Source organism: Prionailurus viverrinus, chromosome B3 (genome assembly GCF_022837055.1).
Source record: "Prionailurus viverrinus isolate Anna chromosome B3, UM_Priviv_1.0, whole genome shotgun sequence".
In the NCBI taxonomy this organism is placed as follows: domain Eukaryota; kingdom Metazoa; phylum Chordata; class Mammalia; order Carnivora; family Felidae; genus Prionailurus; species Prionailurus viverrinus.
The window spans coordinates 95262162-95281692 of NC_062566.1; the positions used below are offsets into that span (position 1 = coordinate 95262162).

Sequence of the window (19531 nt, forward strand, 5' to 3'; positions counted from 1 at the left end):
ATATTTATCCATACAATTTTACTTTCTGTAGTATTGCAATCAAAGTTTGACCCCGGGTACTCCTCACACCCAGGAAAGATCCTTTCTACTCAATTATGGCCACCCACAGTGATGCAGACACCATGATGTTGAGAAGCATGTCAAAGAATACTGAGGTTTCTTCTACATTCACTAGTGTTAAACTGAACATTTGCATTTTTTCTTACATGAATTACATATTAATGGTTCAAAGAAAAATGAAGGCTTAAAAGTAGCCAGTTGCTTTTGACCTGAGCAAAAGACCTTTCTAGACAAATGTCACACCAATCTCTCCTACTTTGGAAATTCTCTCTTCCAGAGGTTGGCAGTTTCTTTGCCTTCAGGCACGTCACCAGGCCTATGACGGGCGATGTTCAATGTTCATAATAACTTCCTATTTCAAGCCTCCATCCCAGCACAATCTTTGAGGTCCTTTAAAGCAACAAGTTAAAGTTAAGTCAACTTTGGGTGGTGCCTTTAGTGCAGGCAACTCAACTGAGAGAGTTGATTGCCATCTCACACATGAGACTTCCCGCATACATAGGCAGTAACCACCTGTCAGTGCTTACTTCTTTGCCTGATGGCTTGCAAGCATTTTGCGACATCAATTTTAAAATGCGTCTCGATTTCAGAATGTAATGAAGACAGATGTATATCCTTACATACTGTTTAAATTCTTGGGTCTGACTTTTACCCTAATACCTGCTTCTCAGAGCTGTCATGGTATCTGCCTAGGGTGGCTTCCTATGTTTTCAGAGCCTAAAATCATAGTGTGACAGCCTTTGTTGGGACTGTGCGGAGTGACCCTTTCTTCCCTCTGGTGTTCTCAGCCCCGGTCTCGTTTGGAGAGATTGCTGGATAGCTGGGCGTCAGCAGTCGTCAGTCTGGGGACATGCACACGCTTATCAAATGTAATTCTTTTACCTGTGCAACAGATGTCATCTCCCTGCCTGAGGACACGCTCCACCATCTGCCCATCCTAAATCATCAGTCTTGGCTCTCTGTTTCGTCAGCTCCAACAATGTAGAGACACAGTGTTATTTCTCCATCTTGAAGAAAAAAATTTTTAATGTTTATTTTTGAGAGAGAGAGCATGGGCATGGGAGGGGCAGAGACAGAGAGGGAGGGAGACACAGAATCTGAAGCAGGCTCCAGGTTCTGAGCTGTCAGCACAGAACCCAGCACAGGGCTTGAACTCACGAACCATGAGATCATGACCTGAGCCAAAATCAGATGCTTAACTGACTGAGCCACCCAGGCGCCCCCTTAAATAAAATTTTTAATTTTTTTCTCTTGACTTGCCCACTTCCTCTCCCAGCAGCTGCCTCATTTGTTTACTCTGCTTTGCAGAACTTCTTGAAAAAGTTGTCTGTATTCACTACCTCTGATTTTCCCTTTCTTTTGAAACATTATTTTTCCTCTGGAAGTAATCTCAAAGGTACAACAGGGTTGCGAATATAGTACAAAGAATTTTGTTTTCCCCTGAACCATTTGAAAATAAGTTGTCAACAGCTGCCCCATCACTTCCAAATACTTTAGTGTGTACTTTCTGTAAGTAAAAACATTCTTTTACATAATCATAAAGTACAGTCATCAGAATTAGAAAGTTAACATTGATATGTTGCTACTTTCTAATCCTCAGACCTCATTTAAGTATTGCAAATCACCCTAATAATAATGATATCCCTTTTAGCAAAAGAACCTAGTTCAGAATCATGTGTTGCAGTTAGTTGTCCTGTCCATAGACTTCCTTGACTTTCATGATCTTGGCACTTTTGAAGATTATGGGCCGTCTATTTTGTGGAATACCACTCAATTTGGGTTTGTCTAGTATTTCTTCATGATTAAATTCAGTTAACAAAACTGGGGCATTAATATAGAATTGATGGGGATATTTGTCTCAATGCATCCTATCAGTGACATGTGATTTCAAATTGTCACTGTGATGTTAACTTTGATTACTTAATTAAGGTGTTATTTTCAAGTTTCTTCACATAAAGTTCTTTTGTGTTTTGTAGTTCAGAAACATTTGTATTTGGGGGGAGGGACCTTGAGATCTATAACTATCCTACTCTTCAACAAACATTTTATTCTTTTATTAAAAATTTTGTTTAATGTTCATTTATTTTTAAGGGAGAAAGAGACAAAGTGTGAGCAGGGGAGGGGCACAGAGAGCGATACATAGAATCTGGAGTAGGTTCCAGGCTCTGAGCTGTCAGCACAGAGCCCAGTGTGGGGCTCGAACCCATAAACCACAAAATCGTGACCTGAGCCGAGGTCGGATGCTTAACCGACTGAGCCACCCAGGCGCCCCACAAACATTCTATTTTTAAAAACGTATTTAATTATATTGGTATGGACTCATGGTTTCTTCTTTTATTCGGTGGTTTATAATCTGCTACTGCCATCATTTATTTTGATGTTTTAATTGGCACAGACTGAGAAGCTAGCTACCGTGTCCTTTTGACATGACTCCATCATTGTTTGAGTGCCTCCTTAGTGTTTGGTACAAAAAGATGATGGTGTAGGGGTGTAGGGGCCTCTTGTTATTTTCCTGCCCCAGCCCTAGAATCATCCTTTCTCCAAGAGCACTCGTTCCTATGAGAATGGTGTTTAGAAATGAAACTCTGGATGCTAGGTGTTGTCATTGCTGAAGCGTTTGAGGTGTTGCTACTCTTAGTTCCTCTCAGTGGACGGAGTTAGAGAATACTACACACACACACACACACACACACACTTTTACATCTGCATTTCTTTCTTTCTTTGTGTATCCATGTATATGTAAGCATGAGTTCACACCGACACCACCAGGTCCTGTCCTACACCACAGTACATTCTAGCTTTTCCACTTCCCGTATTTGTAACTTCCTTCACTGACAGAGAGGGTCCTGGCTCCCCTTGTCCTTATTTGGTCAACTCTCCTGTAGGGAACCAAAGTCCCATATTCCATGGCCTCTCCTCCCAACATGCATGCATTCGCCTCCCACTTGGGCTCCTACACTCCTATCCCCTGTACAGATGCTCTCCTCACCCTGCTTAAGCTCTGACATCCCACCCTGGGCCTCTGACCTAGTGTGGAGCCCCCCGTGCTTAGTCCCACCAATCTTTTTAAGACTGAACTGTTCGTGAAGGAGGAGGAGGCCCCATGTGCTCTTTTTTTTTTCATTATTGTTTTAGAGAGAAAGAGCACGAGTGGTGGGGGGGATGGAAGGAGAGAAGAGAATCTTAAGCAGGCTCCACACTCAGTGCAGAGCCCAACATGGGGCTCGACCCACAACCCTGGGATCATGACCTGAGCCAAAATCAAGAGTCAGGTGCTCAACTGACTGAGCCACCCACGTGCCCCCCAATTTGCCCTTCAACCTGTTCCAGTGAGACTTTCACTCCCACCATTCTCTTAAACCTTCTCTCACCAAGGTTGCTGAGGGCTACAGTTGGCTAAATCTAACTAAGTCAATTCTCAGTTTCATCGGACGTGGCCTACTGGTAGCATTTGCCATGGTTAATGATTCCTTATGCCTTGAAGCATTTTCTTCAGCATTTGGCTCTCAGCAGCCCCCACTTTCACAGGCTACTCCATCTAAATTCCCTTTTCTGGCTCTGCTTGAGCTCCCCAGCTTCTTACATTGAAGTGTCCTGGGGTTCAGTCCTTGTCCCTCTCTTTTCTATCTAAACATGCTCTCTTGATGATCTTATTCCTTCCCAAGGCTTTATCCACCATCTGTAGGGCCCTGACTCCCAAATTTATAGCTCTCATCTACATCTCTCTCAAACTCCAGCACTGTATATCCCACTGGTAGCATTTTAATTTCAAACCGAACCTGTATTCTTGATCTCACCCCCAAAACTTCTCTCCCTGCAGCTTTCACCAGCTGAAATGAGAACAGCTTCGTCTTTCTACTTGTTCAGTCCCACAGCATTAAGAATTATCCTTACAAGTTCTTTTGCATTCATACCCTATCTCCAGTCTGTCATAAATTCCTGGTGAGTCTACATTCAAATACCGTTTATCTAGAATTATATTACTTCACACCACTTCTGAACCACTGCCACCTCTCTCTTAGATTACAGCGGTAGACTCCAGGGCGATCTCTGCTTCCTCCCTTGACTCCCCAAAAGTACTCCGTGTTCTCCACACCAGCATTCTGAGTGCTCCTTTCCAGTGCAAGTCAGTGCCTCCCCTTCTTTCTGTAAGTTTTTACCCAAAGATTAATTACCTTCTCAGTTAAGCCCAACTCTTGTAATCTGTTCCCCACCCCCACTGCACACACACACATTCATAATCTCTTTTACCCTGCTTTACTTTGCATTTCCTTATAAAATTTACTACCTTCTAACATTCTCTATAACTACAATGCTTTCTTTTCTGTTCTCTCACTCAAATTCTATATACGCAATTATATATAGAATTCTCCCACTCAAATACTATGTAAGCAATTTCTTTATGCTGTATATTGGTATAGTTTGATTCATGTTGCTTCATTTGAGGTTTGCTGGGTTACTTGAACCTGTGGACTTGTTGTTTTCATCAGTCATTATGTCTCTTTCAGCCACTATGGCTTCAGATATTGTTTCTTCCTTCTTCTCCACCCACAACTTATCTCCTCTCCTTTCGAGACCCCCATTACATGTGTATTCAGGCCCTTCAAGTTGTCTTCTAGCTTAATATTCTGTGTTCATATTTTATCAGCCTATTTTCTCTTTGTACTTAATTTTGGGGAGTTCCTATTGTCGTTTTCAAATTCACTCATCTTTTCTTCTGCAGTGTCTAAATCTACTGTTAATGCCATCCAATGTATTTTTTTTTTATCTCCAGAAATGTGATTTGGGTCTTTTAAATATCTTCCATGTCTCTTTCTATTATGTTTTGCTTTGCTTCTATCTTCTTGATTGTATGGACAATATTTAAAATAGCTATTTTAACAACAAACCTCCTTATCTATTAATTTTATCATCTGTGTCAATTCTGGGTCTTTTTCTTTGGATTAATTTTTCTCCTTATAAGGGAGAGATTTTTTTTTTCACACTTAACTACATGCCTGATTTTTTTTTATTGGATTCTAGACATTGTGGCATACTGGAATTTTTTTGTATTCCCTTTAATATTTGGGGGTTTTGTTCTGTAGTGCAATTAAGTTACTTGGAAGCATTTGATCTATTCAAGGCTTACTTTTGAACATTGGCAGGTGGGTCCACAACAGCCTTTAACCTAGGCCGATTTGGTACCCCTTCTGAAGCAATACCCTTTTTAGGACTCTGGTCAATCCCCCATCTGTTATGAGATCGTGGAGGCACAAACTTTTCCGGCCCTGTGTGATCACCAGGGATTATTTCAGTTGATCCTTTCTGAATTTTTTTGTACAGCTTCAAGCAGTTTTCTCCCACATATGTGCTGATCAGTATTCAGCTAATGACTCAAAAGGAATCCTCTGGAAACCTCCAGAGCTCACACTTTCTGTCTCCCTCTCATTCTGTGTCTGTGTAGCACTTTATTCTCTGTTACTCTCTCTTCAACTCAGGGAGATCCCTGAACTCTGTTTGGGTAGCCCCTCCCTGTGCCATGGCCTAAAAACATTTTTCCCTTTTTTTTTTTAAACATTGACTCTTGAGAGAGAGAGAGAGAGAGAGAGAGAGCAAGTGGGGAAGGGGGAAGTGGGGGAGTAGACAGAGGCTCTGAAGCAGACTCTGTGCTAACAGCAGAGAGCCTGATGTGGGGTTCAAACTCATGACCTGTGAGATCATGACCTGAGCCGAAGTCGGATGCTTAACCAACTGAACCACCCAGGGACCCCTTTTTTAAACAGTCAACTGGGACAATCACGGGGCTTATCTTATCTCCCTTTTCTCACAGGTCTCTGTCCTGTCCTACCTGTTGCCTGACATTTAAAAACTACTTGTTCATGTATTTTTTCCAGTTTAATTGGTGTGTGTTTTTTCATCTGAGTCTGAATTAGAAGCCTAGAATATTACATAAGTTCCACAAGGACAGGGATCTTTGTATATTTTGTTCCTTTATTATCCCAAATATCCAGACCTATGCCCGGCAAATTAGGTACTCAGTAAATAAATATTAGTTGAATAGAATATTTATTGAGTAAGATTGTTTGAGAACTCCTTCAGCAGTTATCTGAGTGTCTACTTTGTGTCTGCCACTGATCATACAGTGGATAAAGCAGATACAGTTTCTGCCTTCATAGAGCATAGTGCCTAAAAGGAAAGACATATATCAAACAGCAAATAAATAAACGACGCTTGTCATTATAAATTGTGAGAAGCGCTTTTCTGCAAATGGAAAGAACAGGGTGCTCTGAAAGAACATGATGAGGGAAGTCATTATTGGATGAAACGGTCAGTAAAGACTCTTCAAAGAGGCAATATTTCAGCTGACTCCTAAAGGAAGAGAAGAAACCAGCCTATGGAGAAAATGGGGAAAAAAAATACTCCGGCGAGTTGTATAAATGAAGCTCTAAGGCATAAGAGAACTGGGAGCTTCCACAAAATTAGGGAAGGCTTGTGTGGGGAAGGGAAGAAGGCCACACACATAATTGGAAAGATGGGCAGGCCCAAAGCACGCAAGCTTCACAGGCTGTTTTAAGATGTTTTTGTTCTCTACAAAGTAGAATGACAGACTATGAGAGGTTTTGACTAAGAGCATGATATGAGCCCATTTATATTTTTAAATTAACTTCCTAGCCGTAGTATGGAAAATGCTACTCTTGGCACAGTAGTCAAAGCAGGGAATTCATTTAGAACTGAGATTCTTCAACTTTTCTGCCTTAGACCTGTTTGGTAGCTTCCTGAAGCATATGGTCTCCCCTTCAGAATGTGTTCAAATTACAAAGGAAAGTAATCCTATTGAAATACAGTTTATCAGAATATTTTTTAGAAAAAAACATTTGTGATAAAGTTATATAGGTACTCCTTTATTAACTGATTATATAAGATCTCATGGTGGGTCTATAATTATAAAGTAGATGAACATAAATGAAATGTTCAGATGTTTGCAATAGCTTGTAATGGGATGGAAAATATCTGATTTCTGTGGGGAACCAAGTCAGAGGGTTAATGCTACTGTTGTGTGTTGTCTACCTCTGGAGATGTAATGAAAAGAAATGCTAAATGAAATGGAAAGAAATGCTAAATTTCCATTTGAGGTTGGTGAAGATAAAGATGTAATTTTTATTATTAAAGTTCACAGACCACCCCCTGAATTCTATCTGTTGAGCCTGTATTCGTCTGTTTGAGCTGCTGTAATGGAATACCATAGACTGGGTGGCTTATAAACAACAGAATCTTTTTCTCATGGTTCTGGAGACTGGGAAGTCCAACATCAAAGCACTGGCAGATTCCATGTCTGATGAGAGCCTGCTTCCTGATTCATAGATGGCAGACTTTGCACTAGGTTCTCACATGGCAGAAGGGGTGAGGGAACTCTGGAATCTCTCTCATGTGAGCACTAACTCCATGCATGAGAACTCCAGATTCCATGACATTGGGAATTAAGTTTCAACATATACAGCTTGGAGGACACAAACATTCAGTTTATAGTAGACCCTTTGGGAAACCCAAATTAATCACTTTTTGTTTAAGAGGTTATTTCTGGAAACATGGAGAAAGAAGATGGAGGCTTGAATTAGGGCAGTCACAATAGCAATAAGGAAACAAATTTGAGATATTTTCAGAGGAATAATCAACAAGACAGGAAAGAGAGAGATTGCCTGTGGTTACTGGGAAAGTTTTCATGGAAGTAGGCCTAAAGGTATTTAATGGAAAAGACAGGGTAGGCAAAATCTTGGCAGGGATAGTCAGAAAGCAAGAAGACTTTCCAGGCAGACTATTTTTGCTGTGACTCATTTTAAGTAAGGGATAAGGATGACACTATGCATTCTAAAGGAAGAGTATTCATAGGATTAAGTCAGGAGCACTGAGACTCACTACTCAGCCACCCATGAGCTGTGAGACCTAAGAGAAACAACTACCTAATGAAGCCTCAAATTCACATATTTAAGATCGGGATAATAATAGCTTGTGACCCATAATATTGTTGTAAGTATTAAATAAGATACTGTATTTGAAGTGGTTAGCACATTTCTAACACATAGCAAGAGAAGATAAATAATAGCAATTATTCCTGCTAGGATTCTGACAATGTGTGGGACTATCACCCACAGGAAATTGCAATCTGGTTAAGGAAACCAGATAAAACCCATAAAATATTTTTAAAAAGAAACCATTCAGAATCAAGTGGTCAAATATAAGATATATGCAATGCGTAAGCTATTAATTTTTCTCAATGTAGCACTTTTTGTTTGATAAAAAGATTTTGAAAACCTCTGCTTCACACAGGCATACCTTGTTTTATCGTGCATTTTTATTGCATTTCTCAGATACTGCAGTTTTTTGTTGTTTTTTTGTGTTTTTTTACAAACTGAAGGTTTCTGGCAACCCTGCCTTGAGCAAGTCTATTTGTGTCATTTTTCCAACAGCGTTTGCTCACTTCACGTCTCTGTGTCACATTTTGGTAATTCTTGCAATATTCCAAGCTTTTCCATCATTATTATATTTGCTGTGGTGATCTGTGATCAGTGACTATGACTTGCTACAAGCTCAGATGACGGTTAGCATTTTTTAGCATGAAGTATTTTTTACTTAAAGTATGTTCGCTGTTTTCTTAGGCATAAAGCCACTACACACTTATAGACTACAGGATAGTGTAAACATAACTTTTATACGCCCTGGGAAACCAGAATATTCATTTGACTCGCTTTATTGTGGTATCCACTTTATTGCAGTGGTCTGGTATGAAACCTGCAATATCTCTGAGGTATGCCTGTGTTTGTATGTGAACATTGCAGAATAGGGATGGTGCTGGATCTCTTCTTAACAAGTGAGTTTTAGATATGCCTGTTGCCTAGTCATTGCTGCCTACAGCTGAGCTCCTGTTTGGGGTAATAATGACCATGGCTCAAACAAGTAAAAGGCACACACACACAGTGATTGAGATTCAGTCTGAAAGTCTGTCCTTTGCTTTCATTTAGAGGAGCTAAGAGAAGAACAAGTTGTTTCCTTTCATTCTATCATAATAGCATTTCATGAAGATGCACAAAGAATTTCAATTTCAACCTTTGGAACTAGCCTTGCATTTGAGTAGCTTCTATGTGGATAGTTGTGGCTTAATGGCAAAGCATCAGGTTCAGTTCTTTTTCTGCCATGTGCTTTGCTATATGACATTGGAAAACTCAAGCAATCTGCTGAGCCTTATTTTTTCACTTATGAAAGGACAATAACACTTCTTACCTCGGGATAATTGTGTAGATCAACAGGGAAAACGCAATGTCTAAAACATAGTAGGAGCATAATAAAATCTTTTTATAAGCAATGTAATATCAATTAAAGAGCAACGCTTTAAGCCAAAACCTGTAACAAGAGACAACGGTCATTATATAATGATGAAGGGGGTCAATCATTAAGAGGATATAACCATCATAAACCTATACAACATTAGAGCACCTAAATATATTGAGCAAATATTACCAGACCTGATGAGAGAAATAAACAACAATAAAATAATAGTAGCAGGCTTTAGCAGCCCACTTTCAAAAATGCATAACTCACCCAGACAAAAAATTCATAAGGAAATGTTGGACTTGAACTATACTTTAGACTAAATGGATCTAATAGACATATACAGAACATTCCATCCAACAGCAGCAGGATACATGTTCTTCTTAAGTGTACATGTTACAATCTCTAAGACAAGACAAATAATAGGTCACAAAATAAGTCTTAGCCAATTTAAGAAGACTGAAATTATAAAAAGAATCTTTTCCAACCACAATGGTATGAAACTACAAATCAATAACAGGAGGAAAACTGGGTAATTCGCACATATGTGGAAATTAACACACTCCCGAACAGCAAACCGATGTATCAAAGAAGAAATCAGAAGGTTAATAAAAAAACATCTTGAAATGAAAAAAAAAAAAGGAAATACAATATCCCTAAACTTACGAGATACAGCAAAAGCAGTTCCAAGAGGGAAGTTTATAGCAACATGTAAAACAAACAAAACAACAACAACAACAAAAAGATCCTAAATAACCTAACCTTAAACTTCAAGGAATTTTTTAAAAAGAACAAATTAAGCCTAAAGTTAGCAGAAGGAAGGAAATAACAAAGATAAGAGCAAGAAATAAATGAAATAGAGACCAGAGAAACAATAGGAAAGATCAGTGAAACTAACAGCTGGTTTTTAAAAGATGACTAAAGCTGACAAACCCTTCACTAGATTAACAAAAGAAAGAGAAGGCTCAAATAAAATTAGAAATGAAAGAAGACATTGCAACTCATACCACAGAAACACAAAGGATCATAAGAGACTACTATGAAAAAATTATATGCCAACAAATTGGATAACCTAGAAGAACTGGATAAATTACTGGAAACATACCACCTTCCAAGACTAAATCATAAAGAAATAGAAAATCTGAACAGACCAATAAAGAGTAAGGAGATTGAATCAGTAACCAAAAACCTCCCAACAAGGAAAAGCCCAAGACCAGATGCTTTCCCTGATGAATCCTACCAGACATTTAAAGAATTTATGCTGATCCTTCCCAAACTCTTCCAAAATTGAAAATTGGGAGGGAATACTCCCATACTCATTTGAAAAGGCCACCATTACCCTGCTACCAAAGCTAGATAAAATACTACAAGATAAGAAAATTACAGGCCAGTATCCCTGGTGAATAGATGCAAAACTTCTGTACCAAATATTAGCAAACCAAATTCAACAGCATATTAAAAGGATCACACACAATGGGGTGCCTGGGTGGCTCAGTCGGTTAAGTAGCTGACTTTGGCTCAGGTCATGATTTCGTGGTCCGTGGGTTCAAGCCCCACATCAGGCTCTGTGCTGACAGCTCAGAGCCTGGAGCCTGTTTCAGATTCTGTGTGTCCTTCTCTCTGACCCTCCCCCGTTCATGCTCTGTCTCTCTCTGTCTCAAAAATAAATAAGCGTTAAAAAAAAAAAAAAGGATTTATCCCGGAATGCAAGGATGGTGCAACAAATCAATATATGTGACCCATCACATTAGTAGAATGAGAGATGAAAATCATATGATCATCTCAATAGAGGCAGAAAAAGCATTTAACAAAATACAACATCCTTTCAGGATTAAAACTCAACAGATTGGGTATAGAAGGAATGTACCTCAACATGATAAAGGTCATATATGACAAGCCCAAAGCTAACATCATCGTCAGTGATGAAAGACTGACAGCTTTTCTTCTAAGGTCAGGAACAAAACAAGGGTGTTCACTCTTACCACTCCTATTCAACATGGTACTGAAGTCCTAGCCAGAACAGTCAGGCAGGAAATAGAAATGAAAGGTATCCAAATCAGAAAGGAAGAAGTAAAATTGTCTCCATTGGAAGATGATATGATCTCAGATAAAGAAAATTTCTAAAGATCTCACACACAGAAAACTGTTAGAACTAATCAACTTGCTAAGCAGTAAAGTAGCAAGATACAAAATCAGCATACAGATATCCATTGTGTTTTTATACAAAACATTGAAATAGCAGAAAAAAAATAAAGAAAATTATTCACAAGAGCATCAAAAACAGTAAGATATTTAGGAATAAATTTACCCAAGAATGTGAAGGAGCTGTACACTGAAAACTAAGACTTCAGTGAAAGAAATTGAAGATACAAATAAATGGAAAGATAGTCTATGTGCATAGATCATAAGAATTAATATTATTGAAATGTCCATACTACCCCAAACCATCTGAAGATTCAGTGTATAATCCCTATCAAAATTCCAATGTCATTTTTCATAGAAATATAAAAAAATCATAAAATTCATAATGAAGCACAAAAGACCCTGAACAGCCAAAGCAATCCTAAGAAGAATAAAGCTGGAGGCATCATGCTTCCTGATTTCAAACTCTGTTACAAAGCTATGGTAATCAAAACAGTATGGCATAAAAATAGACACACAGACCAATGGAACCAAATAAAGAGCCAAGAAATAAACCCTACTATATACCATCAACTAACATTTGACAAGGGAGCTAAGAATACTTAATAGGGAAAAGATCATCTTTTCAATAAATGGTGTTGGGAAGATTGAATAATCGCATGAAAAAGAATGAAACTATTGTGTTGAGCACTGAGTGTTATATGCAAGTAATGAATCACTAAATTCTACTCCTGAAAACAATATTTCATAGGGACTAAGCTCGTTGACATTGGTCTTGACAATGATTTCTTAAATACAACACCAAAAATACATGCCACAAAAGCAAAAATAAATAAGAAGGTCTACATGAAACTAAAAAGGTTCTGCCCAGCAAAAGTAACCATCAACAAAATGAAAAGGCAACCTATGGAATAGGAGAAAATATTTGCAAACCATACACATGGGAAGGGGTTGATATCCAAAGTATATAAAGAACTCAAAGAAGGGGGAAAATCTGATTAAAAAATGGGCAGAGGAACTGAGTAGACATTTTTCCAGAGAAGACATATGAATGGCCAACAGGTATGTGAAAAGATGTTCAACATCACTAATCAGGGGAATGGAAATCAAAAGCACAATGAGATATCACTTCACACCTGTTAGAGTGGCTATTATCAAAAAGACAAGTGATAATATGTGTTGGTTAAGAAGTGGAGAAAAGGGGAACCCTTATTTGCTTTTGGTGGGAATGTATAATGGTGCAGCCATTACAGAAAACAGTATGGAGGGTCCTCAAAAAATTAAAAGTATATATATCCACAGGAAATGAAATCAGGACTTCAAAGAGTGATCTGCACTTCATTGCAATAGTCAAGTGATGGAAACAACCTAAGTGTTAATCTGTGGATGAATGGATCAAGAAGATGTGTTATATACATACAATGGAGAATTATTCAGCTATGAGAAAAAAGGAAATCTGGCCATTTGTGATAATATGATGGGCCTTAAGGGAACTATGTGAAGTGAGATAAGTCAGAGAAAGACAAACACTGTATATCACTTACATGTGAAAACTAAAAAAATCTAAGCCACAGAAACAGAATGGAATGGCGGTTGCCAGGGGCTGGATGGTGAGGGAAATGGGGAGATGTTGGTCAAAGGCTATAAACTTCCACTTATAAGATGAATAAATTCTGGTGATTTAATGTACAGCAGGGTGACACAGTTAACAATAGTATATTGGATACTTGAAAGTTGCTAAAAGAGTAGATCTTAAATGCTCTCACCACACACATACAAAAAAAGGAATTACGTGAGGTGACAGAGGTAGTAATTATCCTTCTGTAGTATAATTTCACAGTATAGTAGTGTATCAAACAATTACAATGTACACTTTAAAGTTATACATTGTGTATAAATTATATCTCGATAAAGCTGGGAAAAAGGTAAATAAGAGATTATTTAAAATTTTTAAAAAAGGTGAGACTGACTCTGACACAAATATACTCTACTGCATTGAATAGTGTCCCCTAAACCTATCTGGAACCTTAGAATGTGGTCTTATTGGGAAGTAGGATATTTGAAGACGTAATCAAGGAAAGATGAGTTCAAGCTAGATTAGGGTCGACCCTAATCCAGTGATTGGTAGGTAGGAAATTGGGGCATAGACGAAGAGGAGAATACCGTGGGAAGACAGAGACACACAAGAGAGAAGGCCACGGAGAGATGCAGGTAGAGTTTGGAGCGATGCATTTACAAGTCAAGAGACACTGAGGACAGAAACCACCAGCACTAGCTAAGAAGCATGGAACAGATTCTCCTTGGGCCTCCATTGGGAACCACCAACCCTGCTAGCACCTTGATTTTGAACTTCCAGTCTCTAACACTAAGTGCCAGAGAATAAATTTCCGTTGTTTTAAGTCACCTAGTTTGTGGCAATTTATTAAGGCAGACTGAAGAAACTAATGCACATACCAATTCCTATACCTCTTTATATCAGTCCGTATAGACCAGGTTTTGTTGCAATAGCAAAAGGTCCTCTCCTCCCATTCTTGGGGGCTACAACAACAAAGGGGGTTACAACAAAGGGGGTTACAACAAACATTCTTGGGAGTTATGTTGGTGGATATTCCCACCACATATCCTTACAGATCAGCTGCCACTCCACACCATGTCACTTTCATCAGGGATCCTGGCAGTCACAGCATCCTCTATCCAGAATATTGCCTCTGTCTGGTGTGTGATGAAAGGAACAGACAGTCCAAAAATTCAAAGCTTTGTGGAGTTAGATGACGAAACCAGCAAACCATAAAATTGAAAGGCCTTTAAGTGGCAAAGCTGTAACCAACTTGGCCATAAGGCAAGGAACAAATCCAGGGTATGGCCACTATGCCTTTCGTTAAAACCTCTGAATCAATTCAGGTGGTTCTCAGTAAATTGCTTCATTTGGACAATCTGGCAGAGAGAAAGCATATGGCAGACTGTGCGTTGGTTCTTGATGCTTCGACCCTAAAGTGACCCACATCACTTCTCTCACATCTCATTGGCTAGAGCAAGTCTGCTGTCGTTGGGTGGGTGTGTGTAATCTACCTGTAAGGTGGGCCAGTGAATTTGTTTAGCAATAATAGACTCCATCCCACTCTTACAGAGGATTATCCTTTCAGTAGTCACTTTGAAAGGCTATTCTAGTAGTACAGCGATATTGAAAAATCTTTTGGGGCGCCTGGGTGGCGCAGTCGGTTAAGCGTCCAACTTCAGCTCAGGTCACGATCTCGCAGTCCGTGAGTTCGAACCCCGCGTCGGGCTCTGGGCTGATGGCTCAGAGCCTGGAGCCTGTTTCCGATTCTGTGTCTCCCTCTCTGCCCCTCCCCCGTTCATGCTGTGTCTCTCTCTGTCTCAAAAATAAATAAACGTTAAAAAAAAAAAGTCTTTTGGAGTGGTCTCTAGAGCAAGTATATTATGTCCTGTAAGAAACCAACTCTTAACTTTATGGTTTTTGAGCCCAAATACCATTCCTCAGGTGGATCATCCACCTAGTCCCCAGATGTGGTTATAAATGACCTTTAGTTTATTTTACCAAATGAAGTCCACCCTCAAGTAGTGAAAATTGGCCATTGTCGAGACTGGTCGAAGGAAGGTAGTCCAGACAATTCCCAAGAAGAAGCTACAGAAATGTGAGAAATAACAGTATCGCTGAAATCAATGACCAGCCTTGTAATGGGACTCCCTCAAGGATACAGTGCTCGATTGAAGGAATAATATATATTTATCAGATATATACATAATTATATATGTATAAGAACATATAATCTAGAATATGTAAAAATATAAGAATACATAAAGTTATGTGCATTTTTTGTGTTTGTGCACATCCTGCTGTGTTTGTTTAAAAAAGAAATGAACAAGCCTTTCTGCATCCTAACACAGTTCCCGAAGCAAGAAGGCACAACTATGAAATGGTAATAATGGCTAGCCTGGATGGAAAGCCTACATGTGCCAGGCACTACGTAAATTGTGTGGATTAACTCACTTAACCCTTGCAGCCAGGGCTGGGACTATGATGAGGCACCTAGTAAGGTACCTGAGGCACAAATCTCAGGAGACCTCCACTGTCAGGGCTGTGCGCATGCAGGGTTGATCCTCACGTGACCTTAGCAGTGAGCACCCCATTCCGTTTGTGCCCTAAGGGCCTCACTCGCCTGGGCCTACTCCCGGGACTGCTGGAGACAGTCCTGAGAGGTCATGATCACCAACTCCCTTCTTTGCAGACCGGGAAACGGAGCCTATGGAGGTTGAGCGCCCGCCTGTCTTTCACACGAGCTGGTGAGCAGTGCAGCGTGGAGTTGAGCCCAAATCCTTCCGGGCAGCTGGACTCTGAAGTCTGGGCCTTGACTGATGGAAGCCATGGATGCTTCTGCCGATGCCGCGTCTAAACATCCGGTTGTTTTTTGTCCTCCTTTCCAGGTATCCAAGGCGGCTGCAGACTTGATGGCCTACTGTGAGGCCCATGCCAAGGAAGACCCCCTGCTGACCCCCGTCCCGGCTTCAGAAAACCCATTTAGGGAGAAGAAGTTTTTCTGCGCCATCCTTTAAGCCTTCATGAGGAGCCTGAAGAGCCGCCGGGCTCCTGGGACACTGATGTAGAGTTCTTAGCAAAGTGGGCGCCTTTCTAGTCCACAGCATTTAAAGAGAGGGAGGAGAACCATCCTGGAAACTCCAGGCTATGCATGTTTAAAGAACTGGTCCCCTTTATGAGAATGATCGCCAAACCACATCCCAAGTTAAGAGATCTGATATCTGCAGAACTGCCTGGAGGAGGGGAATCTGTAAAGATAAAATCCGCGTCATTTCTTTTCTGCTATCCCTCCCCACACCTTATGTTTCTGCTTCATATTTAAAAAAAAAAAATCAAAACAGACAGCCGTACTGAGCTAAGATGTGTATGACCTTCTTGGAATGAATATTGCCTTTAGCATACCCTTTGATAAGCTGAATTGTCCAGTGTAGCCGCAGTTTGGTTTTATGGCATTGATGTTTAGTCTTTGTGCCTTTTTCTTTTCTCCTTCCCCCGTACCTCTCCTTCCACCCCTTCCCATTAGAGTAGTACAAAGATAAGACTGGACTTGTCCGTAAGACTGAACTCCAAGGATGAGAACCCAAACATGTAGGGAGATGCTCCCCGTGGTTTATCCTCATGGTAATAACAACAAAAAAACGCCGGTTGTCTGTGTTCTCTTATCACAATTCCTAACATTTGTACATGATAGCTTTGATTCTGCAAGTAAAAGTAAATCATGTGTTGTGACTGGTGCTTTCATATATTTGTGACAATTTTTGAGTGATACTGCATGAAAATGTCCCTATGTTACATCCATTCAGAAGGTTTGTTGTTTCACTCTGAAGTTTGGAACAGGAACGCGAGAGGAGAAAAGCTGGAGAAGAAAAATCTCAGTCTCTTGAAAACTGAGATCACTTCAGCGCCTTAGCCATGCCTAAAATACCTCTGAGTTCACAGTGGCGTATACGCCTCTTCGACGTATTTTCCAGAATCCAAAGCAGTTTGGTTGTGTCCAGGATCCAGGACAGCACAGGAACCACTGAACAGGACAGGGAAGGATTCAGCATCAGTTGGGAGGTGCTTTTGTTAGAGTAAGGGCAAATTTCATCTTTCCCTGAATTGTGGAAATTCTAGATTCAAGAACACTTTCTGTTTGTTCAAGTACCAGGAGAAATAAACCTGGATGGCTCCAGAGAAGACCCATTCTCAGCATCCTGGCTGTTCCCTGCCAGGGAGAAGGGGGCAGGTGCGGCCCCCTCAGCCAGCAACATCAGAAAGGTTCTGGCTCTTTTTTGCCACTGAGATGGTCTTTGCTTTTCACTCAGCAGATTTTTCAGTAGAACCTTTTCTGGTTTTGTTTTCCATCTTGTTTGTTAGAGTCTCTCAGTCTTTATTTACAACTTCCTGGCAGCTAGAGCCCTCTTTTCCCAAGAGATGATCTTAAAAGTGATTTTTCCTTACAGCTCTAGCCTTCATCAGTAATGGAAGGTCCTGGAAGCCTGCATCACTTTTTTTTTCTGTGCCATTCCCAGGCAAAAGAGGACCTCTCTTACATCTCGCTGTTTACTTTGATGTCACGAAAACCATTTCCAAATTCATTCTATTCTCTTTCCATTCTCTTCCTTCTGTTAAAAAAAAAAAAAAGGAAGGAAAAAAGATGTAAAAGCTTAATATGCCAAGGACAGGTTTTGAGAGAGTAAATATTTTCCTTAGCTCCTTTTATGGGCATGATGGCAAAAGAATAAGTACATCCAATTAAAGCTCACGCCTGGGGCCAGGAAAAGGGACTGCTGAAACATTTGCAAAAGGTATTAATGTACTTCTGTAACCAGATACTGCTGTTCAAACCTTGGGGTGTTGTTACAATCAGTGAGACACTAATGCAGATACAGTGGGAAGACCTTGGCAGAGTAGTTGTTAAACTACATACCATATTGTACCATTAGCTTAGTATTACCGTGGAATCAACTAAAACCGTATCACATTTTTAAAATTAGTCAAAACATGCATTGGCCATGTAGTCACACAAAAACAACTGTAAATGAAGCACCTTTTGGTGGTGATTAAGGTGTCATTGCGAGACCCCAAGGATTTTCATAATCCACATCATTGATGTTTCTTAGAGGGGCTCTTTATGTTTTTATGTGAATCTAGATCTTTGGAGCAGTTAAGATGGAACTAAAACTTGAAGGATGCACCATAATACGGCTCTGGTAATTAGAAAAGTTAAGGCAGTTCCAAAGTGCGTGCGACCTTGTTTACAAAAGAAGAGAGAAGGCAGAGAACACACAGCCCATCTGAAATTACGTTTAAGGAAAATGTTTTGGCTTTGTCGTACTTTCATGTCCTATCGTATGGAATTATACTGCCAGAGTCTTTATATGCGTTTTTGCTTATTGGTATTTTTACTTGTTAAGGGGAAAAGAAATCTTTTGATGACTTATACCTCTAAAGAGCTTTAATTCTGTTAGAAGTTCACCGATCATTTCCACCAGCATGACTTTATCTTAAGGAATAACCAATAGGAAAACTTAATTATTCAAGGCCCTAATATCTGCATATAATGTATTGGATAGTAATGAGAATCTGCCATGCAGTTAAACAGTAACAATAACCCTCATATTTAGGGGAAAAAATATCTTGTATCATCCTCAATATTCCAATTTCTTTTTTTTTTTCGATTTTAAACCAAGTACTATTTAATTTTAATTAGAGGTTGCAAAAAAGTACTTTGATCTGAGGGTAATTTTAATAATAATATTTGAAAGAGATTGCTTACCAAGGAGAAATTAAATCAATTTATCCATATACTCCTATTCACAAATGGGAATTGAGGAAATCAAGCATGCTGTCTTAGAGTTTTGTATTTTTTTTTAATATTTGCTTTAAGCTGCTCCTGGCAAAGGTGAATTGTTACATATACATTAATATATTCCCAACCCAAGAATGGTTCACATTTTTCCTATATAAGATCTATGGAGTGTGTCTTTCAAAGAGAGGAAAATACAGAAATGTTAAAGAAGGAAAACCTGAATGTGATGTGCACATTTTCATCCCACATGGACAATGTATTTGTTTTAATAAATGGAATTTTCAAATTCATTTCACATGCAGTCAATTTTATTTGAGGGCCCGTGGGCCACCTGGCCCATCGATTTCATGGTTAATTTGAGAAGGATGGTGACATGTAACAGGATGGATGGAGAAACAGAAATCCATTGGCTTTCTTTAGGATTTTGTTAATAGAGGTGCCCTAAGGAAGGAAAGACTCACATGAGAACTCTTTAAAAGCCTTTCTCCCTGGGTCTCTACATCTTTGGTACAATGCGTGGGGACAGAGAAAGGTGATGGAGGAGAGCCCAGGGCTCCGGCAGGCTGGACCATGAGGACAAACAAACTGCGATTACGCTCTACTGTGCTGTGAGTGTGCCGCATGGGATTTTTCCTTCATACGTGCACACACACGCACTTGTACACACACACACACAC

General features: G+C 39.7%; 1 protein-coding gene across 2 annotated transcripts in view; it reads left to right on the forward strand.

The window, feature by feature from the left end:
* The window catches only part of GNG2 (G protein subunit gamma 2), a 120760-nt gene extending 101616 nt beyond the window's left edge, over window positions 1-19144 (forward strand). For both annotated transcript variants that reach the window (XM_047862516.1, XM_047862515.1), the window contains one exon: window positions 15949-19144. In XM_047862516.1, coding sequence (XP_047718472.1) covers window positions 15949-16077 — 129 coding nt within the window. In that variant the 3' untranslated portion in view covers window positions 16078-19144. The remainder of the gene's footprint in view (window positions 1-15948) is intronic.
* Window positions 19145-19531: the final 387 nt, after the last annotated feature.